The sequence below is a fragment of the Phalacrocorax carbo genome, chromosome 7 (assembly GCF_963921805.1).
Source record: "Phalacrocorax carbo chromosome 7, bPhaCar2.1, whole genome shotgun sequence".
NCBI classification, from domain to species: Eukaryota; Metazoa; Chordata; class Aves; order Suliformes; family Phalacrocoracidae; genus Phalacrocorax; species Phalacrocorax carbo.
Genome location: NC_087519.1, coordinates 53691109 through 53716934, shown reverse-complemented (window position 1 = coordinate 53716934; position 25826 = coordinate 53691109). Strand labels below are relative to the sequence as shown.

The 25826-nt window shown below is 43.7% G+C and overlaps 1 protein-coding gene across 4 annotated transcripts; it reads right to left on the bottom strand.

Annotated features, from left to right (window-relative positions):
• Nucleotides 1-1538: 1538 nt before the first annotated feature.
• MFN1 (mitofusin 1) lies at nucleotides 1539-25385 on the bottom strand. Of its 4 annotated transcripts, none has more exons than XM_064458045.1 (18): nucleotides 25283-25384; nucleotides 24699-24820; nucleotides 23723-23858; nucleotides 20721-20883; nucleotides 20004-20128; nucleotides 18984-19092; nucleotides 15700-15807; nucleotides 14837-14990; nucleotides 14641-14708; nucleotides 9769-9890; nucleotides 8092-8218; nucleotides 7709-7813; nucleotides 6631-6733; nucleotides 5418-5647; nucleotides 4765-4920; nucleotides 4050-4246; nucleotides 2665-2799; nucleotides 1539-1887 (listed from the first exon to the last, which is right to left on the bottom strand). In XM_064458045.1, exons 1-18 carry the CDS (start codon nucleotides 25303-25305, stop codon nucleotides 1818-1820), a joined length of 2253 nt encoding a protein of 750 aa, XP_064314115.1. In that variant the 5' UTR covers nucleotides 25306-25384; the 3' UTR covers nucleotides 1539-1817. The 4 variants fall into 4 exon arrangements, with proteins under 4 accessions (XP_064314115.1, XP_064314117.1, XP_064314119.1 ...); XM_064458047.1 differs by lacking the exon at nucleotides 25283-25384 and adding an exon at nucleotides 24896-25113; XM_064458049.1 differs by lacking the exon at nucleotides 25283-25384 and adding an exon at nucleotides 24896-25112 and having other exon boundaries at nucleotides 24699-24783.
• Between the last annotated feature and the right edge of the window lie 441 nt (nucleotides 25386-25826).

Sequence of the window (25826 nt, the reverse complement as noted above, 5' to 3'; positions counted from 1 at the left end):
CGGGCCTGCGCCTCCAACAATAAGCCGCTACGCAGGTAGCTGTCCCTGTGACCAAAGGGCTACGGTGATTCCGTCCCCTCCCAAGCCCTCTGTCTCTGTATGTTTTATGTTTTCTGCCCGAGAAAGGGGGGAGGCCTGTTCCTGCTGCAGCGAAGGGAGCTGGGGACGAAGCACCGGTCTCAGAGTGGGGAAAGGTAGGTTTCGGGGCAGAGCTCCCGCTACACACGGCCCCGCTCCCGGCAGGGGCGGGCACCTGCCCTCCTTCCCTTTAACTCTGCAGCATCAGTTACTGTCTCCAAGCCCCAACGCCTCATTGATCAGCACCCGTGTGGGCGGCGGAGCTCGCTCGGCTGCTGCAGGAAGAAGCCTCTTCATTCGGCCGCAGGGGTTCCGTCCTGTGTTACCTGTAGGAGAGCTGGGGGGAGGCCTGCGCCTGTCACACAGCTGCCAAAGAACTTACCAGAGCAAAGGGGGTAATATTTTTTTTAATAAATAGCAGTAGAACACATGCATGTAAAGTTTTATCTTGACACAACATCCATAAAAATGGTTCAGAAAACAAGCATCGCTACACGTCTGTAGCCTCGGGTACCAGAGGCCGGGCTGCCGCTCGTGTTCGTGTGTCACAGGGTCCCTCAAGTCCTCTGACGCCCCTCGCGCATCCGCCAACAGAAGCTGCCCGAGGGCCGTGCTTGTGCTGGGCCAGGCAGAAACAAATACCCGGTGCTGGAAACAGGCTCTTCGGCCTCAAATAACTCCCTGGCTCTAGCCTTGGCCTTTCACTCTGTTCCTTTATCGATAGCCCTTATTTACTGGAAAACAGCAAGTCCCTATCGCTTAGTCATGTTAACACTTCCATAAAAATATATAAATATTCTGAAAAGGCTTTTTCTTTTATAATAAGTTAACATTTAAAAAGTCTAGTTAGAAAAAAGTGGGTGTTAAATGGCTACAGATGGCAACACCAAACACTTGATTTTAAAAAAGAGGCTTTGCATTGCTGGAGGTGAGCACAGGTAAACGGCTCCAACAGCCCTGCCTATAGTCTCGCCTAGCAGAGACCTGGCCTACAGCCGAGCCACAGGCCTGCACCAGTAAGGCCTGTCAAACCCAGCCTCTCCCTGCTCTCTGGCTCCAGCAGCAGGAGCTCGAGATCACACTGGACACCTTAAGCTTCCCCACTCAACGTGCAAAAAGTGTATTTTTACTTAATCGACGCCATCGTGCCGAAAGGTGGCAGCCAGAGGGGGAACCAGAGCCTTGCGTTACTACCATCTCTCGCTCCGGTTGGAGAACAAGAGCTGCTGCCCAACCCCGCTTCCCTCGCTTTCAGAACAGAGCCCTTTCCCCACGCTCGCGTTCAGCCATCCTTTCACTAAACAAAACCACACGAAAACGCAGCCTCCTCCCGCCCCGGCTCATTCCTAAGCACCGGGCGACAGGAGGTGGTGATAACCGGGGTAAGCTGGGCCTCCCTGCTTGAGCTCCTGGATGCCAGGAAGCGAGACTTGCCGCTGCTCAGTACTAACAAAAACCAGTAAGGATGTGGGGTTTTATTGTCAAGTGCCCAAAGAAATTTAGTGTTTAGAGATAATTTTTAACTCAAAAATCTGCAAAACAAACATAACTGAGTACCACGGCTCCTCGGTTTGGTTCACCGTCAGAGCCCAAACCAGGTTTGACAATAATTAACAAGTGTAATCAAAGTAACATTTAAAATATAAATCATTTCATGTGGCTCCACAGAGGAGAAGTGTCACCTGTAAAGTTTCTACTTTGTCCTACAAAGGATCACCAGGGAGGTTCGCAACGATGCTTTATTTACTCTTTTGCAGGAAATGTTTTGTAAAGCGATCTAGTTCATTCTCCAGGTGAATGGCTTTGTTTCTGTAAAACAAACGCAATGGATTTACTTCAGCACAGTCACATCGCAAGTGTGTGATTCCTGTTCCTCCGTTCCCGAAACCCGCAGCACTGGGGAAATGCGCCACCAGCGCTCTGCCCCACCTTCCCTTCACCCAGGGGCCGAGTCCCCCCGGGACCTCCCTGCTCCCGGCCTCTCCTTCCGATGTTTCACCCGGGAGAGGCTCTGCGCTCCCTGGGAGGGCGTTCAGCGGGGCGCCCGCTCGCACGGCGCGGACCCTGCCCCGGGGCCTGCGCTGCGGGGCGAGGCGCTCCTGCCCTGAACGCCCTAGGCCCAGAGGCAGCCCACATCCAGGGCAGGGGGAAAAGCGCAGGCGGCTGAGGCTGAGGCTGCTCCCAAGGCCCTAAACCACCAATTGCCTCAAGTTTCTCTTCAGTCAACGCCTACTACTGGTACTAAAAGAAAAGCACACACAGAGAGCAGCTGCTCTCATATCCCCTGCAGGGAGGGCTCTTGGGGGCTGCCACCCTAACTGACCTACGGAAGACTGATATTCTTGAGAAAGCCATCTCTCCCCCACAACAGAGAGGGGCAAAGGTAGAGACAATCTAAGACAGAATATTTTTGGAGCTTTGCTCACTCACCTAGGTAGAAGCCCACCTTTATTTAGCTTAACCAGAGCTGTTCAGTTACGAGTAGAGACAAGAAGTGCTGCGGCACAGGGTTCCGCACCCGCGCCTGCCTCATTTCAGGCACCACTCTCACTGACTCTGCTCGTGGCCAGGCACCCCCGGGCTCACCTTAGCTGCTTGGAGTTGCTCTGTATGTTCTCCAGCTGATCTATTTCTTTGGAAAGCCTACCAATTTCTTCTTCCAGGTTTTTCTGGGTAATATCCACCTGCTGACAGAGCCGAGCGAAGGTTGTGGCCATTTCCCTAAGGGGAAAGAGAGTTTGTAATCACGGTTTACAGAAGTCTGTTCTGTAAAAAAAACTGAAGAAGAAAAATAAGTAAATAAAAATCGCATGGCATTGCAGTGTGCAGTAGAACACAGCAATCAAAGGCTCCAGCTGTTAAAGGATTACAGAATAGCAGAAAGCAGGAGAAATATGGGTTTTTTAAATTAAAAAAAAGAAACCTTAACCATACAAAATGCACCTCAGTCTACGCCAACACCACCTCCGGCAATCCTTCATCGAGTGTCACAAGAGGTACAAGCCCGAGGCGGGGCCTCGGGCGGTCGCAGGCGCCCCGCGCCACGCTGCGCGCCCTGCCCAAGGGCAACGCGAGCGCTCCCAACCTGAGCTGCGAGACTGCTCCTTGCACAAAGGAGAAGCACCCCGGTCACCCCCCCAGGCCAGCAGCCAGGCGCTCCCACGGGAGGGGCGGCGCCTCCTCTCCTCTCTACTTCACCTCGCTGGAGCACTGGTTTGAGTCCAGCTCTTCCATGTCCTCACAGAGACACACAGCTGCTGGACACGGGGATGATTCTCTGTCCTCTGCGGAACTCTGTATTAGTAAAGTATTCCCTGGGCTACACAGGAGAGGTGTTCTGCACCCTGGTGGTTAGAGGTCTCATTTAGCAGGCCCAATTTTCTGAAATAATAATTTCATCAAAACAAGCTGTTTCAACAGGAGAGGCTGAGGGAGACAATCACCCAGACAGTACTTCGCAGGGACAGGTGGAAAAGTATTTGGGAAAGAGACATTAAAAAAAGAAAATGAAAAAAAAGGGACAGATCAGAAAGGCTCTTACGTTCCTCTTTGGCAGCACAGAAGAGCCAGGCCTGGCTGCTTGGAACTCGCCCGCGCCAGCCCTTGGGGCAGAACCAACGCTCACCGTTACGGTGACTCGGGGCTGGTCCAATGCTAAGCCAAAAGCAGACCAGTTCAGCCTCCGCTGCAACCGGGCCAGCTCCCGCCTCTTCACAGGAAGGTACCGGACAAAGAGGCTGCATCTTAACAGTTACTCCCGCTCACCCACACACAGCGGCGCACGTGTTGACCTTTTCAGGTGGTAACTTCAAACCCTCTTACAACTCCCTCGTGATAAATGCCCAGGGACACTACAGCTGCCTTCCCACACCACGCACAGCCCGGCCCCGCGGTACCCGCGCCGACAGGGACCCCCTACCCCAGTGAGGGCAACACCAGTTTGACCAGTATCACACCAGTGTGATACTCACTGTTGCACCTGATGGCTGCAATTAGCACTCGTAAGACTGACGATCATCTGCAGCTTTTCAGTGGCGTAGTTTACAAACTGCTGTTTAAAGGCTCTCTCTTTTGCTTTAGTGGTCCAAGTTAGTCTCTCATAAAGATATAACAGCCCATACATACTTAAGGAAAGAGAGATGAGTTTCCAGCCTACTGTTCTCCAAATCTGAAAAAGAGGATTCTTCATTAGCTTAAGTAAGTTGCCCTACAGATTAAAATCTAATTCCACCCATTTTTTAATCATCTCCGTGGCCCTTTTCACCAGATTAGTTTAAGAAAATATATTATTTCCATAGTATTATTGCAGAGCAATATGGCTATATTCAAATGAGCTGGTACCCCAGTGGCACGGAGAATATACAGGTTACAAAAGCCTCGCTGCTTTTTAATGAAGGAGGAAGCAAAGCTCCCGCTAAATCCACACTGAATGAGGCACCATCAAGTCATCCGTTAATTCAGAAACCGAACACAGACGTATGTCATAGAGAATACATCCGACTGCGCTCGGAGTAATTAGAGTAATCTTCTCGCTACACGCTGACTGCGGTAACCAGTGTACCACACGCGCTCATCCCGCCCCGTGTTATTAAGTCCGTTACACGCTTCATGTTGCGCCCAAACAGGAAAGACCAGCTTCATCTCTGCCACCGCTCTAGAACAGTGAATGCTGCTAAAGCTACTTGCCACTCCGCCAACAACGATGATGCTCATAGAGGTCCGCGATGTCAGCGAAGCTAAACTCGTTACCAAAGGAACCACAAAATCATCGTGCGATACGTTCTCTGGCGTTAGGGCAGGAAGGCTGGCAGCAGACGGGGTGGTAGCTAAAGGATGAGGGATCTAGAAGAGTGGAATACGCAGCCTGAGTAAAAAGCATTAAGGAACTACACAGGAGACTGGTTTTATTTTATTTTCATATATTCAGGGTTTGATTTACTTAAAGGAAACTCCGAAGTCTGAACAACGCTCCCGATAAGCAGTGGGGGTTTTGACAGTTCCTTGCCTAACGGGGACTGGGTTAGAAGAAAGTTCCTATGCAGGGCTGGCTCTGCCGTCAGGATCCAGAAGTTACAAATGAAAAGGCTACTCAAAGGGTTCAATCTCAAGGAAAGCAGACCTCAGGTAACAGCTGCGGAAAGCTTAGTGATGGTTTTTTGTTCCATTCTCACCCTGAATATAATCCTATTAAAAAAAAACGTCACCAAAAATATTTCACACAAAGGGACTAGGGGAAAGTAGCAGCAAGCATGTAAATAGAAGCAAATCCAGTAAAAATCAATATAGTCTCACCAAGGTAAAACAAGGCACTTAAAATGTCAGCTTAATCAAGCACTCACTTGTAAATTCGGCTCTACTAGTCCCGACAATACTCTCTGAGCTTGTTTAGGACCCAAGAAACGGTTTACAAGCGAAGTCCATCCCAAGGAAAAGTGGAACATGATATCCTCTTGAAAATCTGCACACAGACTGTGACAGTTTAGATCATAGCTAAGGTCAAACCTCCTGCATGGAATTAGCAAGTGGAGCTGGTTCTGAGCACCAGAAGGCAACAATGGCTTCAGGTTTTCTAGAAATAAAACAGAAGAGTGTAGATGAGTTCACATTAAAACCTTTAAAGCATGTTCACAAGTAGCGCCCTTGCGCTGCTGGGCAGCTCTGTGAGCTACGACCATCTAAACTGACCAGTTTTTTATTTCTTTATTTGTAAAACCAGTGGGCATTTTAGCAGTATTGACCCTAACAGAGCAGGCCATCTATTGTTCCGGTAAAAGAAAACAGTCACAAAACCAACTCACAGAGAAAGCACTGCTGGAAAAAAATGGTCAAATTAACTGAAAGACTCTATTAGTGGTCAAAAGGTAAGGATGGACCAAGAAAAAGTTGGCTTATCCGGCAGTTCTGCGGCGCCATACAGAAAAGGCAACATGACTGCACAAGATGACAGAAGGCTTCATGTAATTCCATGATCTTGCTCTGAATCTTTTATTACTAGAACAGACCAGGAGAGATACGGATGTGCAAAAAAGTTACTGATTATTTAAAAAAAAAAAACCAAACAAAAAAACCGCAGCAAAAACAGCGCACAAATATGTTGTGACAGGATCCGGTTTTGCACTCAGGATCTGGAGGGACCTGCGGAGGGGATTATACTGCAGAAACATGATGTAACAATTAGTGCATTTCATACACCTGCTGTGGAAGCCGAAAGTTTAAACGGGTTTATAAGCGGATTAGACGAGTTCCCAGAGCACAGCTCCGTTACTGCTTGCTTAAGCCATTAATCCAGCTGCAGTATCGTGGCTCAGAAGTCCCTAAATTGGGGGTGGATCACTGTATTTACCCTGGTTCTTTATTCTTCTCCCCAAGCATCCGTTACTGGTTAATACCAGAGGCAGGCTACCCAGTCTTGATCTAGGATGGCTTTTCTTTTATCATTTTATACTGTTAATGTTAAATCATGATCAGAAGGAAAATACTTTTAAAAGCAAGTTTTCTTAAATTGTCTTCCTCTAAACACAAAGCGCTAACATTCCTCCCTCCTCATCTTACCAATTATCTCCTGCTGCGACTGATGCATTGACTGATTGACTTCACTGGAGCAACGATCAGCCAGGTTCTTTCCCAAACCGTCTTCTATATGTTTGTTCAGTTCCTGAAGTTTTATAAAGAATATACACTCACCAATTTATATTTAGCTAATCAATTACATCATACAGAGCAGAGGTATGTTAAACACTGAGCACTGTTTTCTGCAGTGGAAAGAAAAGCATGTTACCATGGAAATACCATGCTTTTAAATTGCACACTGTGACTGAAAACCTAATTAAAGTGGCACAGGAAAGACTCCTCTAGGACTGTAAACATTAAAAGGCATGTGGAAACGTCTGTACTTCCAATGAACTGTGATGAGGAAAAGGCTACCACTGCCATACTGCTGTGCAGAGCCTTTACTGCCGTCATTTGATGGGAGCCACTTGCGCTGCTCTGCACAAAGACAACCAGAAGCCATCAACTCTCACGGAGGTCTGCTCCGGACACTCTGCAGAGCCACGACAGCACAGCCTGTCCAGAAAATGCAGCGCTCCCAGCTGATCAACAGCACGGAAACGGGTGGCACTTAGGGCAGCCGTTCATTAGCACCGAGGCCCGAGCATCAGAGGCAAAAGATGAAACTTACAGGTGTGTGCTCCTTTAAAATGCTAAGTTTGAGGAGGAATTTATAGAAGTTTTTACTAAACTGCCTTTTTTCCTGAAAAAAAAAAACCTACAAAGCCTTGGGTATTTGCAAGCTCATTTTATTTTTTATCTGTTTCATTTTAGGATTGATGAAAATTGTTGATGTAAGGTCTGTTTACTAGAAGTGAAGGCTACAAACCAGGACACCAGTTTCAGGAGCCACTCCAGTAAAGAGACAGTTGAAACGAAAATTAATTTCTTTCCAAAAAACAAGGCAGAAAATGTTTTCAACCTTTTCCAGTTTTAGGTAAATGGAGATATGCGTATGGCAGAAAGCAAAAATCCTGCAATGCTTAAACAAAGCACCACATCAAGTGCTACGCAACTCATGGAAATTACAGAAATTAAAGGTAAGGCAGAGCCCGGCTTCAAACCATGCAAGAAAACTTACCGTCTTATAGAGCTTCAATACTTGAGGAGAAGGATGAAAATCTGAATAAAATTCATCAACTAAAACCGAAAGTCGGCAGATCTCATCGGTCATGGCAGAGGAGACCTGGAAGAATGCGGTAAATCCATAAAATGTTTCTCCTGCCTTTTCCAGCCAGAGTGAAAATAGACCACTGCATTAACCCTTCCAGTAAGCGATTCAATTACCGGACAGTCAGGAAGGATTGCCATTCTGAAGGGTTTCTTTTTTTTTCTTAATATTGGAAAGGGCACATATGAGACATTTCAAATGTACTTTGTAAGGTGGATGGGCGCCTGAAGGAGCTGCCTTACAGAAGGGACAACACCTGAATCTGGGAGATGTTTCACACTGCCATTACTTACTTTATTTTCTACTTCCTCAGTAACACGTTTGATTTTTTCCTTTGTATCTTCCGTCAAAATGTTCAGCTGATTTCGAACAAAGTCCAATCTATCCTTCTGATCTTCTCGCTCTTCCATTGAATGGACTCTGGCAGAGCAGAAAGGAGATCGCCATCACCAGCAGGCATTCGCCCAGTAATGGAACAAGCCCCAAAATCAGGCACAGGTCACCTGGCTGATGGTTTACTAAGCAGCCAAAAACAACCCACAGCAACAGTGGCCCAAGAAAGCAGAGGCACTGCTTCAGAACGACCGCAATGTAGATGTTCAATTTACAGGCGCATTGAAAGGCTGCACTGATCGAATGTGACTCAAATTACTGGGTTTTGAAATATTTACAAAAACTTTGTATTTTGTCACTTACAGAAGCGTTTGGAGTTGGAATTGTTAGCATTGTACATAATTACAACTAAAAAAAGGCAGGGGGGAGTCGGGGGCCTTTAGTACTCAGTCTATCCTGATTTGAAAAGAAAAGAGAAAGGATGAATCTGATCAAGCTGTCCTACTGCTGCTCACCAGCACCACTCAGCTGTTCCGTAACACCGACATGGGTCTGATGACCCCACAAAGCAAAGGGGAGGCAGCAAAAACTAACCTTGTCACAAACAACTCTCTTCAGAAGTCCTCCACCTATCATTTCAGTAAAAACTGCTTAAAATCTAAAGCAGTTCTATCTCGAAGGGCCAGCAGAAACATCAAACAGCAATTCAGATTAAGAGGGGTCACTACACAGGTTTGGGCATGTCAGCTGACAGAAAGAAGTAGAATATCAGAATATTTTCAACCACTTCACAGCATGTTTTCACAGGATCCGACAACGTGAGACAAGCTAGTATGCAAACACGGAGCTTGTAAAAGCTGACACACTCAGGAAGGCGAGTGTGTTTGACAGGCACAGTGGAGCCTGTTGAAACATAAAGACACGCTATTAACAGACACAGGAAGGAGATGGATGGAAAGGATTAAACCCAACAGCAAGTTCACCGTGTATAAGAGGGACGAGAGGTAGCAACAAAAGTGAGGAAAACGCACATACATATGCAAACCTCAGAGAATATATTGAGCTCTCAGACACAGTAGATGAGCTGCTCTCATTAGCACTAAAAGGATTACAAGAGCAGAGAGAGAATAAAGATATTTAAGGATACAATCTGGACAGGGCCAGAGGCGAAGCCTCTATTAGCTCTTCTCATCCTTAACCGCATTCTAACCACTTGCAAATTAAAGTGCCTACAGCCTCCCATTTATTTTCTCTGTGTTACTGTTAACAAAAACTTAGGTAAAGCAGGCCCAAACATCACTTCTGAAATGCTGGATACAGCTAGAAAAACTTAAAATGTTGAGTGTTTTTGAAAAAAAGATTTGAAAAGCCACAGACTGCCTTTGTAATCCTAAGTCAGTAACAGAGAATAACAAAGTAAACCAGGATGCCTACACAGAAGCCCCAGACCAAGGACAAGACTGAGCGGTGCAAGTGAAGAGTAGTAAGACTGACACACCAGAGAAATTCTCTATTTCTTACCAAGTGAGAAAAGTGAATTTTAAAGCCCGTAATGGCCCAAGAAAATCACCAGCATAGAAACGGCTCCTCAGAGGATTTGGATAAACCAAAGCCAACCAGCCCTCCAACCGACCTACCTTTTCTCTGCTGCTGCCACGTTTATGGCGTCCATTATGTTTTTCACAGTATCTATTATCTGTTTAGCTCTGATAGTGTGCTGTTCAAACTTGGTTTTCACGGCTGACTGCGAGATACACTCCTGCGAGGGGCCCAAGCCACAACACATTACTGCAATTCCATGCCAACGCTTTCAGGAATTTCACTGTCAGAAAGCACATGCTGCTAATTTTACCATGAACTTAAACCAATGGGAAATCAAAAGGGAGAACGCATATAGAAATTAAGAGACAAGAGAACTGAAATCTCAAATGAGTCTATAGCAGCAAATCTGTACCTTCACGTTCATCCACAGTAATGTGCATAGGTTTTTATTCTTTTAAAATAAAGTAATAGTGTAAAATAAAAAGAAAACTCAGATGAATACATAAAATAAATCTAGCTCTTCAGAAAACCTTCCAAACTGTCTCTTTGGAATTATAAATGTCTAACATGAATGCTGGTGATATTGCCGAGCTTGAGTTTTCTCTCTAGCAATAAATATTCTTAGTTTGAGGAGCAGTTCTGTCGACAAAATTTGACATGCTCATGTCAATACTTACTATCCAGAAACAAAATATACAATTAGGAATAAGAAACAAGGATTCTCTCACAGGATAAAAGTAAGCTGTTAAGTAGTCCTTAAAATATTAGCTCATTTGCAGATTACTGAAGCGTTAAATGAATGAGTAGCGAATGCTCTAAAGATATGATTTCTAATCAATCTGCAATCTTCAATATTGTACAGCGATTCAGAAATTACAGGACACTGATTGAAAAGATATACAAATGTTCAATTTGGGAAAAACCAAATCAACTGTGATGAGCCATAAATTAAGACTGACTTTTTGCAAGCAACTGCACATCCTGAGCTAGGCGGCTAATTAAATGCTGTTGGAGTTCAGCCCGCACCGAGTCACCACAAAGGAGCATCATCATCTGTCTTTGAGGGGAGGAAAGCAAGCAGCTAGTTTCTTCCTAGCTGATCTATGGGTTTTAAAAATTGTTCTCAATCTACAGGTGCACCTTTTCTAGCACACACAAGCGTAGGTAGCTTTTAAAAGGCTTGCCTATGACCTTAGCATACGCTGCAGTAATAAATTTCACCTAAAAATAATAGAGCAAAACAAAACAAACAAAATGGGTAAAATATATTCCCTGTTCCTCGATGAAGCAGATCTAGAAATCAGCAATGAAAGGCCAGAGTTTCATAAATATCAGCACATTGTAAGAGCTAGACTAGGCACAGAGGAAAGAGTCTTCCCACATTAGTATGCCGTAGATAAAAGGAGGACAGTCACTCACAACACAATCAGAAAATCCAAGTTAGAGCACTAGGAAAAACACAAAGGTTAGTTAAACAACCGGGAAAGGTAAGAGGGGGACAGCAGCAGTTTTGCTGTGTCTATAAACAAGTATTTATCAAAACAAAGAGAAAAGGTGTGTTTCAACAGCATAACCAAACCCAGTTCCCTTCCAGCCCACTTCCAGAATAGCAAGAGTCTTTCAGCACACAGCTTCTTGCGTTCCGTGCGCTTAGGGAAGGACTCTGCAGCAGCATACTAATTCAGGCCGTATTATTCACTCCAGTTCACAGCCAGAATTACTATTCTGCCCTGCCTCCCTCCTCCCCACATCATTTCTGTTACCAGTTTCTTAAAGAAACCTGGGAAACACTACAGCCTGAGGCACAGTGGGGTTTGGTTTTACATAGAATACCCGCTAAGGACTGCTGCACAGCGCACTGTGCATGCGCTTCTTTGTTGTCTCCATAAGGTGTTTCTGTGTGTATCTCATTGCAAAATTTCAGAAGATACACACACAGGCTACCTTCTCTCATTCCACAACATAAAAATTCAGAGTCAATCCACTAATACAATCCTTTAAGACTACATATTTTTTTCTTAGTTGTAATACAGCTGACATACATAGTAAGATGACCTTTTAAGGCCACTACACGAAGCTCTAAAATCTTAATTTCAGCACTGCTTACAAGTATTTCTAGTAAAGCCTGGACCAGTTCGTCTTTTAGCAACTTTAACCACTCCGTGCTTTGCCAAAGAACACGTTAGATCGACTTTTGGAATGCCTTTCGCCCTCACACAAAAGTCTACATAAATGTAATTACAAACCTTTCAAAACAGTCCAAATTTTTTCCCCATATCACAACAAACTGGCACCAATGGGTTGTTTCTAGACTTTTTTTTTTTTTTTTTTTTTTTACAATTCTAGCTGTACTGAGCTCATATTAGTCCTGGGACAAACAGGCTTTCCCACCAGGGAACTGATACTAAAATCGGGAATGTGGAAGTACTGGAGAAGTAACAGTTCCTCCTCTCAGCCCTTGTGGACGAGAGGAAGAAGCCGTCCGACTTTAGTGAAGACAAAAGCAGGGCGGGAGAATCGAGGAGGAGCAAACCCAGCAGATATAGCCAGTGGGAACACGGAATGTGTGGACAGGTTTATAAATGAGGTGATGGGATAGCTGAGAGATGTGAACTGGACGAAAGAGCGCAAGAGACATTTGGAAAGCCTGAGTGGGGCACCTGAGCAGGGACAAGGAGCTAAAGGCAAGGCAGACAGACTGAAGCAGAGAAGGGGTCAGTGTTTGACAAGGACAGACAGAAGCATCTGTGCTCTCTTCTCCTCCCTTTCACACCCTGGAGTATAACCCGAGCGTCCTGGGACTTGCAGCTCCTCTGGCAGGAAACAGGGTAAATGCAAAGCGCTTTAGCCAGAAGTGCTTAGGCTGTACTCATGGCTAAACAGCGTCTGAGTTTGGTCCAGCAGTTCATAAAGCTGCATCAAGTAGGATTTGGTTCCCAGACTGAACACAGGAAAGCATATCTAATGTGTGATATTCTTCATTAATATATGAGCTGACATAGCCTGCTACTGGTAAACATAACTGACACCAGCATGCTATTGTCATCAGTTACTTTATCAGCTCAAGTGACAGTAATTTGAGTATTAGGTCTGAAGATTTCAGACTTGGTGCACGATCTAAGTATCAGCCTTGCCTTAAAAGCAAATCAAACGCCATCATAACTTAGGAGATTGTCCACAAAACCTGAAGGTAAGAGAGGCTGCAACATCAGACACTCCAAATTGCTTTGGGAGTCTTCATTTAGCACATGTTGTCATGCTCTTTAAGCGGTGTGATCACGCTCCTATTCAAAGCCATTCATTACGATTCCAGGATGAAACATGGCTGAGCAGGGAAAAACATCACAGAATCCACTCTCACTGTTGGGAGTCGTAAGGTGTGCAACAAATGAAACAGATAATGTGAAAGAAGATAAAAGCTGTTTTAAGGCCATTCAGTGCTGTCACAGAATTGTTTCTTGTCCCTGCCTCTGCCAAAGAAACTCGTCATGGTTGCGACCTTGTGATGGCTGCTTCTCATTTTGGTGGCCAACTCGAGACTGTGACACCTGACTCACAGGTGTGCTGAGCACTTACAGCAGCACATCATTTACTAAGTCATATGTCCATCTTAATCTTGAAATAGTCTAAGTGTTGAGTAGTTAACTGTAAGAGATTTTGTCAAAAAAACTTTGGGTACAGCACGCAGCAAAACATGTTAGAGAACAACAATTGATTTAGACACTTAATTTCCACTTCTCTCCTACCGGTTGCAAGTTTCCTACTATAATTCTAAGAACAAAAATTACAAACAAAAATGCATGTTTGGCTACAACTAGTGATACAAGCAAGAAATTTCACGCCTCATGGACGCAGGCCATGCCGGTACTCTGAACAAATCATTTCAACACTCAGCCATCTATCCTAAGAGTGTGGATAGGGTTAAATTTAAACTTTAGTCTGACATTTTCTTGCTTTTGCAAGACTGAATCAAGCTGTTTTTCAACAACTTTTGATACACACACGTCACTACAGATCTTGGTGTTGCTAAGGTCAAGTGGGCTGCTTGTAGTGAGAGAAGAAATACTTTTCAGAGGCAGTTTGACTTTTGTAAAATACACCAAATAAGAAATTACTGGTTGAGGCATGCAAGAGCAGTCTTGAGCATTTGCTGTACACAAATCACAGTCACACTGTTCAGGCTCACGTTGCGTGAAATATGCCGATACATACCACACAAAACCATCAAGGCATATCCCAAATGCCTCCTGCAGATATTTAAGAATGGCTTTAATCAGAGTTATCAAATTCAGCATGACAAATGGATCCTACCACAAAGAAATTACTCAGCTGTCTAGCCAGTCCACCTGGAGAAACTGTAAACTCCAGCTATGAATACAGGTAAACTGAGGGTGAAGGGTGGATTCTGTACAGCAACAAGAATGCAAAAATAGCATTAGTGTTCGGAGTATCAGAGCTAAGAGGTAGATAATGGTGAATATTTCGAAACTCTGGCTTTAAAAATCCAAGTAATTATTTAGATTTACATTGGTGAAACAGAATGTCTTACTATTTGTGTCCTGAATTCCAATAATTAATTACAAATCTGCAACTTCAGAAATAAAATAAGGCTTACTATGCAGCAAACATTTCACCAGCTCATGGTTCTAAGTGACACACAGCTTTCTAAGAGCATCATCTCTTTTTATATAGACTACATTCACATTGAGGTCTCAAAACACGAGCTGAGAGTCCAGTTTTGGTACTTTCCCTCACTGAACAACACTTTTTTCCAACAACTACTTGCTACTCAAGGTGAGAACAGATGAACAGAGGCCACAGATCAAGCACAGCTGTTACAAGGTTTGAATGCCTTACGCTCCTCCACTTGGTAACATGGGTAATTGTGCAGTAAAGTTAAGCTAAGCGTAAGCAAAAGCTACCTTTGCATTAAAAGACAGGCAGTCTAAAAAGGCGATCATAAATACCTCAAATATCTGCTCAAAATGTTGAAATTCCTGGAATCTTGTTTGAAATCCTTCAGCAAGCGCTTCACCTGCGAAACATAATGGACCATGAGGGAGAGAGCAATACCTCACAGCAACGACTATCTTAATTTTTTTTTTAATCAGGTTTTACAATATATTTTACAATATTTGAGGAAAAGCAGGAGTTCCTACATACCACCCTCTGGCATTCCTTGGGCCTTCTGTCTCCTCGCACTCAGGACTTCTTTTGCTGAAACAAAAAAGATGCGATTCTTCGCTTCTACAGGATCAATAACTTTGAGCTCGTCAACTAGAAAAGTGAGACAGCGCTCCATGTGCTGCCTACGCACCTGAGGAAAAGGTAAAAAGCTCATGAGAAAAATGCAAAAATTGAGCTGTCATCAACTCAGAACATCAGGGTCAGAAACAGATGCCGGACAAGCCCTTAGATAGCAGATGCCCTCTAATCCTACTGATGCAGCAGCCGCTTTTAACTATTCAAACAGCCCTGGAAGCAACAGTACCTTCTTCTACAACTGCCTGTGTTTATGTAAGCTAGCTGCCATTGGAAAGATCCGAAGAGCACACTGAACTGTTACCACCTGACGCTGTACTTTGCCAGCTACTCTATGCACGTGTACATGTGTAACCTGTCCCTCAGGCTGCATTGCCATTACAGAAATAAAAGGTAATCCAAAGAACAACTTTACACCTTTAAAGTAGTAAAAACTTTAAAACTACTTTAAAACAAGCTTAACTGTGGAGGAAAAAGGTTCTAAACAAACTTCCCACTGTATTACCTGCCTCCTGCATATATTGCAGCTTGAATTGCAGGTTGCTTTTTGCTCTGAAGAAGGAATAAGTTATTTCCATTTTCTGACCAAATAACTTATCCTTTCATTACTGAGACAAAGCTGGTGTTTTCATATTAATAACCGTATACCTAGGCAATTTAGTATGCTTTTATGCATGTGGAGGCCTTTTCTTTATATATATACATACACACACATTTTTTTAAAAAAAAAAACCAACCCAAATAAGAGCCATCAAGTCACTCACATCTTCCATATATTCTGGTTCCGATGCGGAGGCATCCCATCTATTATTCAAGATGAAGATGTTTGGCTTGGAAAGTCGTTCATTCACTTTATGGAAAAAATGTTTTTCCTAAGAATTAAAGCACAAACAGAAAATTCCCCAGACATCCAAAGCAGAGTCACGCATTCTTCTCCAACAGACTCTGAAGTTAATCCAGCTTTTTAGAAGTGTATTTAAAGGAATTCATTAGCATTAAAACCCACAGATATCCAACACAAAAGAAAAAGGCTTATGATAGCTCAAAAGTCATCAAATGTCTTAAAACTGATGCCAATGCTAGAAGTCAAAGATACTGCAAGCTTCTCTAAAAATAGGTACAAATACAAATTAAGAAAACTTCCAAAACACATAGCTTAAAAAACAGTGGAAAAGAAAGTCTGTTTTTTCTATAAATCCATCACATCATTTCCTGACCTTTTTTTTTTTTCCTCCTTCTTTCACTCTTACTTTCGCAAAACTTCATCTCCTTTGATACTTCTAGCACTCTGTTAAATTTGTACGCAATTGTGTGACACTCAAAATATCGTGTGGGAAGAGAAGAAGGGATCAAGGACACATAAAACATGACTGCCTCAGCTCATTTTGTTTTTTAAATAAGACGCTTGGCTACGCCTTCCTTACTGGAACCACTAAGACACTCCTGTTCACCCTGCCAAATCTGGTTTCCGCATCGAGAAAAACACCCTCCAACTCTATTCTTCAACTAGGCAGCGTCAGCTTCAACTACAGACAAGTTACATTTCCCATACGGGGATGTATGGCTTAAGCCACTGGAAAAGCCATTGCTGGATGTTTTGATTTTAAAAATAAGACATGCATCCACCTGAAAATGTAGTTAGGTCCCTTGCCCATACCTACACCCATCATTGCTGTTTTCATAGTCATAACGGGTGAGTCGTGATGGAGTGAATCCCCACTCAGCACAGCTCAAACAGCAGAGATCTCTGTGCTGCCATAAGCTTTTGGAATCCGCAGCAGGACACCACCACGTGTTCTGGGCACAACACTGGAGATATATTAGCTCCATCAGCCAGGGAGTAAGCATGTGTAAACAAGATTACTCTTGCAGAAATACAAACCTTGTCTACAGAGAATTTATGAGGGAGTTTTGGAAAAATCACATTTCCGCAAGAAATCTGTAGTTGTGTAGCAGCTGCCAAATATTCTCAAACCTGTTATAGTAAGAGGTAAAAATAATGCCTAGGGAGCATGAGAACATAGTTATCATATGCTTTACCTGAAGGATAAACTTGTGCAGATGAAAAAAAGATATTACCATTTGCCACAACGCAAAGGGAAATACAAATGCTTTAGAGCAGTTACACAATTGTTAAAGGCAACTTCTTTGTATCTACCAGGCTAAAAGAATTAAAAAGGAGAAAGAGAGCTGCTTATTAAGCCAGAGCCTCGATCGTAACAAACATGTACTTCCTTTCCCTCCAATATACACCCTGGACACACCGGTTATTTCCAGATTCTAATAATTACAAGGTGCTCATTGTTACATGAGGATTCATAGGCACGGCAACCAAAAAAACTCACCACGGCTTTAATGCTTCAAACAAGCTGCAAGACTAACCTACTTCTATTTAGCAGCCTTCAAGCGTGCCTGGCAAGGAACAAAGATTGGCCAAAAATCACATTAAAAAGCAGAGCAGCACTTCTGTGACTGGGTGTTAAGGGTCAAACAAAAACAAAATTAACTGAATCTTCCAGTAGACATACAGCCTATACATCTTTCCTGCATATTTACTCAGTCAGATTGTTTTTAATTATTTATTTCTCCTGAGCAAATGAGAGCACCAAGTCAAATTTGGTCTTTTCTCTGTTACTTCATTACACCAAACTGAAATCTGGCACACAGGTCCCTATTGTTTCCATGTTTTTATATAGTAATGTGGTGTTCACTAAAACCCAATCTTTTTTTCTTCCTTTTTTTTAATTAAAAAACCCAAACCAACTATGGTAGGCACATAATGCAAACAATTTCTAGACTCCCTCCATACTAAAAGCTAAAAAGCGCCCTTCACGTGAGATAATGGAGAAGACAAAGCCACAGTTGTGCCAAATCTCCTTTTTGCCTTGGATGTTGTCAGAATCTTCTTTCTTTGTCTTTTAAATCACATCTCTTTTGTATTTGAGTCTTTGTGGCTTCAGCCCAGAAGATGGAATGTAGTGTTTCTGAACTCATTTTATGCTCTCAGATTTCTACCAAACTATTCTAATTTGCTACAATGCAAGGAAATGCTGTCTTTGTACACTCAGTTCTTTATTTTATTAGAAATTGCCTCAATAATTAGAAAGTTCAGGCACTGCATGCCAGAACTATGCTCAGATCAATCACAGCATTTTATTTGTCTGCAGTAGGCTTAATAAAAGTCTTCAAGAGATTTCACAGTAGCATTACACTACATTCTGGCAGTCCCTCATCCAATAACTTAGAAACCTTATATTGATCTTGTCTGCATTCACAATACTTAGTTTAGTCAAAACTGGAGATCGCTACAAAATTAAAGCAAATCTCTGGTCTTGTATTCGAGTATCACAACAGCTCCTTTGGCCACCTTGTATGCTCTCCTACGAGTCATCCAATATTTAGGCTGCAAGGCATACAGAAGTCTTCTCTCTCCTGAAACAAGGCTTTATAGAATAAAGTTGGTAAAATAGTATCTTCAGCTCTCCACGTTGCACTGAACCATGCAACATGAATGCTTATTGCTAGCATCTTCAGAGGAAGAAACACAGTCCAATGAGGGCAACTGGTAGCACCTGTCCTCAACGCAAGGTGTATCGAGGGAATTCACCCTCTTCTGAGACAAGAACACATCAGGAACAAGACAGAGATTCAACTTCCTTCACATACTTTGTGTATTTTACTGAACTTCTGGATATGAAATATTCCATAATTTATTTTTCTTTGATAGTACAAGTGTCTTCAGCTGACAAATATCAACAAACTGTAAAGTGAGACAAGCACTATGTCATCCATTTATTAAAAAAGAAGAGATAGAGGAGAAAGGAGAGACAGAAAGGAGAAATGTGATGCTCAAGTCAGAGTAAGCAAAGCAGGTAAGAAACCTTGCTCTCCTTTCCCTAGTGAGGGCTATACATTGCTTCCTGCCTCCCACCCCCAAATCCTGTTCACAAGATCTAAGTGCAGCGATTCGTGGAAGCTTCGGTAAAGGTCAGTTACGGAACTGCTGAATATCTAAAGGAAGAAGTAACAAAATCATTGCACATCATACCGTGTTCATGAGAGTTGATTCAGAATTGGCAACCAAGACAAACACATCAGCATCTAAGCAGAATTTGTCAATCCAGCTGTCGAGTTCTGTAGTGACATCTGTGCCTGGGCTGTTGAGGATAAAAAACCCCACAAACTCATATTTATCCAGCAAAGGAGTATTTGATTTTTAGAAACCGATAAAAATAGAGTAGGAGTGCCTAAGGGCCTTTTAAGAAGGTACAAAGCTTTATACCTTTAGATTGATGTCTAACTCAGGCTTAGGGCAAACATAGCAAAAGACAATTACCATTTAGCACTTATCAGTCAGTCACTCACTGGACCATCTACTCATCCCAAAATGCAATTTCTAACGAATAAATATGCAGAGCATAATAGCCAAGAAAAGTGACAGGCAGTCTGTCAGAAATCCAGGCAGTCTCACAGAACCATCTCCCTCCCCATGCTCCAAGTTTTAGATTTTAATCAAAAAGGACAGATGTTCATAAAATATTTTCTCCATTGATCAAGGCTTTCTCTGAAGCAATATGCTATACCAGCTGTGCATAGATTTAATAAAAAATTTAAATTAAGCTAAAACTACAGTGCTGCCAGTTTTTCAAAAATAAGTGGAACACAAGCATTAGGTCATGTTTGCAACACCTGAATTACTGCTGGTTCTAATTTACTCTATTTAACAGTAAAAAGACTATTTTCTCCTTATAAGCACCTGTTCCGATTCCAGGCTGTTTTCTTTTCCTTTTGCATTTCACCTTTAGCAACCAAGATCATGCAAATCGAATCACGCCTTATATCATACCTATGCAAGGATCCCTTCTGGGCTTCCAGCACACTTGTGCTACGCAGATGTCCCCAGGGAGATGGCACAACTGCACCAGCTTGAGTCCAGCAGTGCATCAAATCAACCAGCTCCCTGCCCCAGCCAGGCGGGCTTTTTCTGTGACTAGCAGGACCTGAGCTTGCACCCAGACTATAACAGCTAATTTATTTAAGAAAACATTTACTGAAACAGAAAACATACCTGTCCACTAAAACCAAATCATCTCTCAGCAGGGCACACTTTGACTTGGGCCAAAAGACATGGACGAGGCAGCCAGCCTGCAAATCTTTATCCATGTGAAGCGCGTGGGCAAGCTGATTGACTGTCTATAAAGAGCATAAAGAGAAGACAAACATGAATATGCACCACAAACAAGTCTGTAAACCAGTCTAATTTGGTTCTCAAGCAAACCTGGATAGGATCTATCTTGAAGAGGATACAGAGTTCATGCTTCCTTCTGGTGAATATTTGCAATTTTTGTTTGTTTGTTTTAAAGCTCTTAGAGTCACCAGCATCAAAAGAACAAGTTCTGCCTTGAAACCTAGACCGGAGCTCGCCTCAGAGGTTTAACATCTCGATGTGTGCAGTTAAATCAGCTGAGCACCAGAAGGCATGCATGAGAGGCACATTACAAATCCTTAACAAGTAACAGAACTTACTCTCAGTCCTATAAAAATAAATCACTCAACATATGCTATGCTACAATGAGACACACATAAGTTGTTTCTCCGAAATATCCAAGAAAAATTGTGAAGTAGACCATTTTAGTTTGTTAGTTATTCCCTCCTAAAAAAGAACTTTAAAAAGCAGAACAAGTTAGCCTTATATTTTTCTTAAGACTTCAAATTGCTGTTAGAAGACAGATCTTTTGAGGAATGGTTACCGTGAAAAGTAGAGTTAATAATTCAAAAACTGTACCTTGACACTCTTCTTTTCATCTGATCCTTCCGTCATGAGATAAGCCTTATCTCCATCTGTCCCTTCCACACTGAGAAAGCAGTTAGTTGTATGGCCAATCCCACTAGGAAGTACCTTATCCCACAGCATTGCATTAATGACCGAACTTTTCCCACTGCTCGTTCTAGAGGGACAGAAAATAAAAGCACTTTGAGCGTGGTCTTGACCCGAAGGCACCCCCATTTAATTGCATCAGACCCACACACTGCAAACTGATTTGGGTGCGAGAGCTTCAAGCCAGTACAGCACTGCTTGCCAAAACAGAATAGAGAGTGCAGGATAAGTTCATCTGAATAGGAATTCCAAAAATCTTTATCGGTATCGAGATTGCCTATCCAACCAAGAAAACCAATTTTCAATGTCTAACACACACTGGCTCAAGCTCAACCAGCCCAACGTGTATGGGAAAGCGTGCTTCATCTGGCATGCCTCAGCCTGAGTAAGGCATTTCTAAAAGGTATTGGCTCAACCTTGCTACCAGAAAAAGCATCTAGCAGAAAAAGATGCCTCAGATCACTTTAAAGCAATTGCTCAACCACAGCATGCTGTCCCATGTAAGAGGGCAGCCTGCCCTCTTCTTTGTGCCAGCCCTAGCATTCCTGTAGAAAACGGTCGACTGCAAATACATGTAAATTCTGGGCAGAATTCTGTTCTGATCAGACAACAATTCCACGTCCCTGCTCACAGCAAAGCTAAAGGAGTTCCAAGGATGCTGGAGGAGGGCACGAGGGGAACACTGCATGACAGGGGCAGGGAAGGACTACCCTCTATGGTGGTAATCAACAGTGACTCCTTAAAACGTCCATGAAATTACCACCTCAGCAACTTCCCGTCTTTAGAGAAACATCTGATCTTTACCAGTCAGAATGGAACTGCTGCTTCTGATGGAGTCTTCTAGGCATGAGATGGGGTGCAAAAAGAGCATCGCTGTACTACTGCCTTCAAAGCACTGCTGTCTGGGAATTCTCATCACACCCAGCTACGACAACTCAGAACAAATTGATGGATGATAATCTCAACTGAATAAAGATTCCTATGGTAAGACATGTAAAAATGTGCAAAAAACCCTCAAATTTATTTCTTGTGCATAATCCTTTTATAATGCAAATGCTGCCTTTAACAATGAAACCTAGCCTTGTCCTCATTTCAGAAGGAAGAGGTAGCTAAATTAACCAAAACTCTGTTGATTAAAAGGAACTCGTCACCAACTCAAGATTCTGCAAGAACCTGAAGTTCTCAGTAATGTCCTACTTCGCACTAACCCCCTACCCCTCACCCAGAAATAATTGCAGTTTAACTATTACACAACAGTATGAAGTCACATAGACTATAACTCATTTCTGAGCTGCTACTTCTGGAAAAAGTTCAGTGCTGACTGTATAACAGTTTACAAATGTCTTCAAAATGTCAGCAGCAGAGTTAAATTCTCTTTTTTCTGCTCTGGATTTCTGCCCTTTGCAAAAGCAACATTTATCACACATCACAGCTTGTAAATGTGTTCCTCTTAACTCTATGAAATATCAAGGCTGAGAAACAACTAATTTCTTTATCCCAAATCCTTTTATCGTTTTTCTTTAAATAGCTCAACTATTTTTAGCAAAATAAAGGTAAGACCGCAGTTGTACACACTTTTCCCAAAACTATTACAGAATTTTTAGAACTAAAGTATGAAGATTCATACTCCAGAAAAAATATGTAACTAAATGCTTAAATTTAAGCACAGAAAATCAATCTTGCTGAAGCAAAGTGGACTAACAGCGCCCAGAATAACAAGGCACATAAAAGCATTTGAAAGCACTGGAACCACCGTCTAAAAGGACTTCACTATCTTATATCCAACTTCACATTCGGTAAGGCAGATTTTCATAATCTTTCTACACCCTCCAAATTTTATAGGAACAGAATGGCACAATGTTTGGAATGCAGGCGTTTATTAGAAGTGTCAAGACCCAACCAAACTTTCTCACTGAAAACCTGAAGACCTTTCCACTAAGACGAGACTGAAACACAAAGTGCAATACATACAAGCAGAGACACATAAAACCACAGTGCTCTGGGTCTATACAGCTGGCAGCACCTCTCCAGAATACTCTAGTAACACATTTCAGGTGCAAATACCTTTAACTTTTTTCCTGCCACAAAAATAAAATAAAATATAGCTGAGATGATCCCAAGGTGACCAAAGCTAAAAATTTTCAAATACTGAAAGTACCTTTTTTTTTTTTTTTTTTAAGAACAGAAGGGACTTTAAAACACCCATAACTTTGGAAGCGGTATCTAAATATGCAAAAGGTTTGACACTTGGTCTGTAGGAATACTGCCAAGGACTGTGAACTAGAGCTTTTCCTAATTAGTGATTCAGAAAAGCAGAAATTCATAGCTTCATTCAGACTGATCCCTCGGCTGTACAGCACGTTGTTACTGTTATCCCTTACAATCATCACACAGATCTGTCAGACTAATGATACAACCAACAAGGCAACCGTCTCTGACTGTTTTTCTTCAACTACTTATATACGGAAGGAGACAGCTCCAAGTTTCCTTTTTGAGTACCTGTGATCAAACACAAAAGTTCTCAACAGTAACAGTCCACTAAAACAAAGCTACTGAACAAACAAAACCACCACGTTAAGAAAACAAAAGCCGTTCTGGAGAAGATGACGACAAACTCAGACCTTCCTAAGTCAAATTATGGATCTATACACGATAATTATGTTACAAAGATTATCAGTGAAACACATGTCTCAAGATATACATAATTAACCTACAGTCACGAAGCAAAATGGCAGCAAAGAAATATTCAGCAACAAATAAGAGCGATCGTGGTTTTATGTATTATATTTCAAACAACAATTCTACGATGAAGCACTAATTACAGCGCATTTAAGTTAGAAAAATGGACACTAAACCCTGCAAGACGGGGAGGGGAGATCAAATTAAATTCTGGTAATCCCATTCGTTACCTGCCAAAAAATGCCACTTTCATGTGTCTCCGTGAAAGCACCTCACCGATGACTGCTAACTTATTTTTATATGCCTGTATTTTTGCTAGGTCGTCTTCTGTTGCTACGTGTTCAAGGTCTGGATTCCTGTATGTTGCTACACATAGAAAAAGAATAACATAAAAGCAATTATGTACAGAGCACGTGTGCCAGGATACAAGATACAGATTATCAGTGCTTCACATGCCAACAAAGGTCTGTGCAAATTTTAATAATACAGTGGTAAGGAAACAGAACAAACAAAACCCCACTACAGGCACAGGTATCGGCCCTTGCCATTTGACAGCTCCACCACAAGCACTTGTGAAACCACGGCATGAAAGAGTTTGGCTTAATCAACAATCTAACTGCTGGATTCCATAACCCTGTGAACACAGCCTGCCATGCCGATATGCCCCTCTCTTGGCAACACCCGCTTCCTTCAGAAGAGAGCCGTGACCTCTCACAGATGCACCAGCTAGGCTGGGCTGTCTTCTCCCAGCAGAGCTCACTGGGGCAATGAGCAACCAACTCCGTGCGGCGACACACGCCTCCACGTTGCTAACATTTCCGAGGGTGTAACCAGCGGTTCCTTGCGTTACATCATACTGATCTACTTTCCTACTGAATAGTGGGAGAACCCGTTTGCCCTTTCTTCTGTGCATAAGAAGGCACAACAGGACTACCAACGCCGGAGTGGTTAAGCTTTCGCCCTCGTGGAAAGGAGGCTAGGCTACCAGCCCAAGCGACGCAATCAGCTTTTCATATACATAACTCCCCTAGGCACCCCTGCTAGCCTAAGTTGAAAAAGATCAATGTTGAATGAAAATCGTGACTATTTCTGAAGGCACATGGTTACACAAACAGCATACCGATACGTATTGTAATGTATGTTGTGGGGCTGTAAAACATATTCAAAGCCACAGACAGGACACTCGTGTTTAAGTCAAAAGCTAACCTTCCACAAAGGTCGCTCCCTCCGTGACATAGTCCAGCAGCTGGTCGAAGATGGCAGTGATTGTCTTTTTAGCCAGCACAAAGTGCTTCAGCGGAGAGACAGTAGCTTCTGCCATTATGCAACTGCAAGGAAAGTTACATAAAAGTGACCAAAACGCTCAGGACACCCGGGTACGCGAAGAGCGATACGCTTCTCACCCAGGGGTTGCAGGAAAAAGAAAAAACCCAAAACTCCAGACCACGACGAACGCCGGTAAGCTCAGTTTATGCCGGTTCTATTCCCCTGACCTCTCCGCCTCACCTCGCGCCCCGACAGCGGCTTACAGACCTCGGGGACAGTTTAAAAGCGATTCGGGGCGGTCTGTTCTCGAAATAGGAAGACTTTCCCCTCACAAATCGCGGCTCACAGCCTCCCCTTCCCCCCCCGCCCGGAGGTCAGCGCCGCCCCCTCAGCCCGCCGAGGGCAGGCCCTGTCCCCGCCACCGGCCCGGGGAAGGTCCCGCCGCGCCCGCCCGCCGCCGAGAGGAGGGCGAGGGCCCGAGAGCTGGAGGCCGTGGGCGGCCCGACCCGGCCCCGCTCACTTACGGAGCCCCGGCCCGCTCCGCCATTACCCGCCCAGCGGGGCCCACCCCGCCACCGCCGGGACGGGGGCGGACACCGCTTCCGCTTCCGCCCCACCCGCCCCCAGAGCCGCCGGGGGGGGGGGGGGGAGCCGCCATTTTTAATGAGGGCGCAACGGACGGGGCGGCCGCCATCTTCAGCGAGGGCAGAGGCGGGGCGCGACGGCGGGGCCGCTCCCAAATGGAGCCTGGGCCTTCCCCGTGAGGTGGCGGCGGCCGCCCGCCCCGGCGGAGCGGGGGGAGGAGGAGGAGGAGGAGCGCGGCCCCCACCCCGTCAGCGGGTGCCGTGGGGGTCTCGAACAAAGACAACGCAGCCTGCCTTGGGGTTCCTGCGTGCTGCCAGCACCGTGGTTTAATCAAAGTCAGCTCAAACGCCAAGTACGTTTCAGGAGTTAAAAAGCACTGCTAAGTTATACATTTGATACAAGGACATAAGAAAATGAGAACAACCACAAACAACATCAACGACACTTAGTAAGCATCATAGAGAATGCGTTACTTGAGAATTA

Coding starts and splice junctions, on each gene's coding strand:
- MFN1 (XM_064458045.1), bottom strand. CDS start 25,305: ATGGCGGAGCGGGCCGGGGCTCC. Junction 15,808..18,983: donor AATCAACTCTCATGAACACG/GTATGATGTGCA, acceptor TTTAATTCTTAG/GAAAAACATTTTTTCCATAA. Junction 8,219..9,768: donor GTGGCAGCAGCAGAGAAAAG/GTAGGTCGGTTG, acceptor CTGCTCTGCCAG/AGTCCATTCAATGGAAGAGC.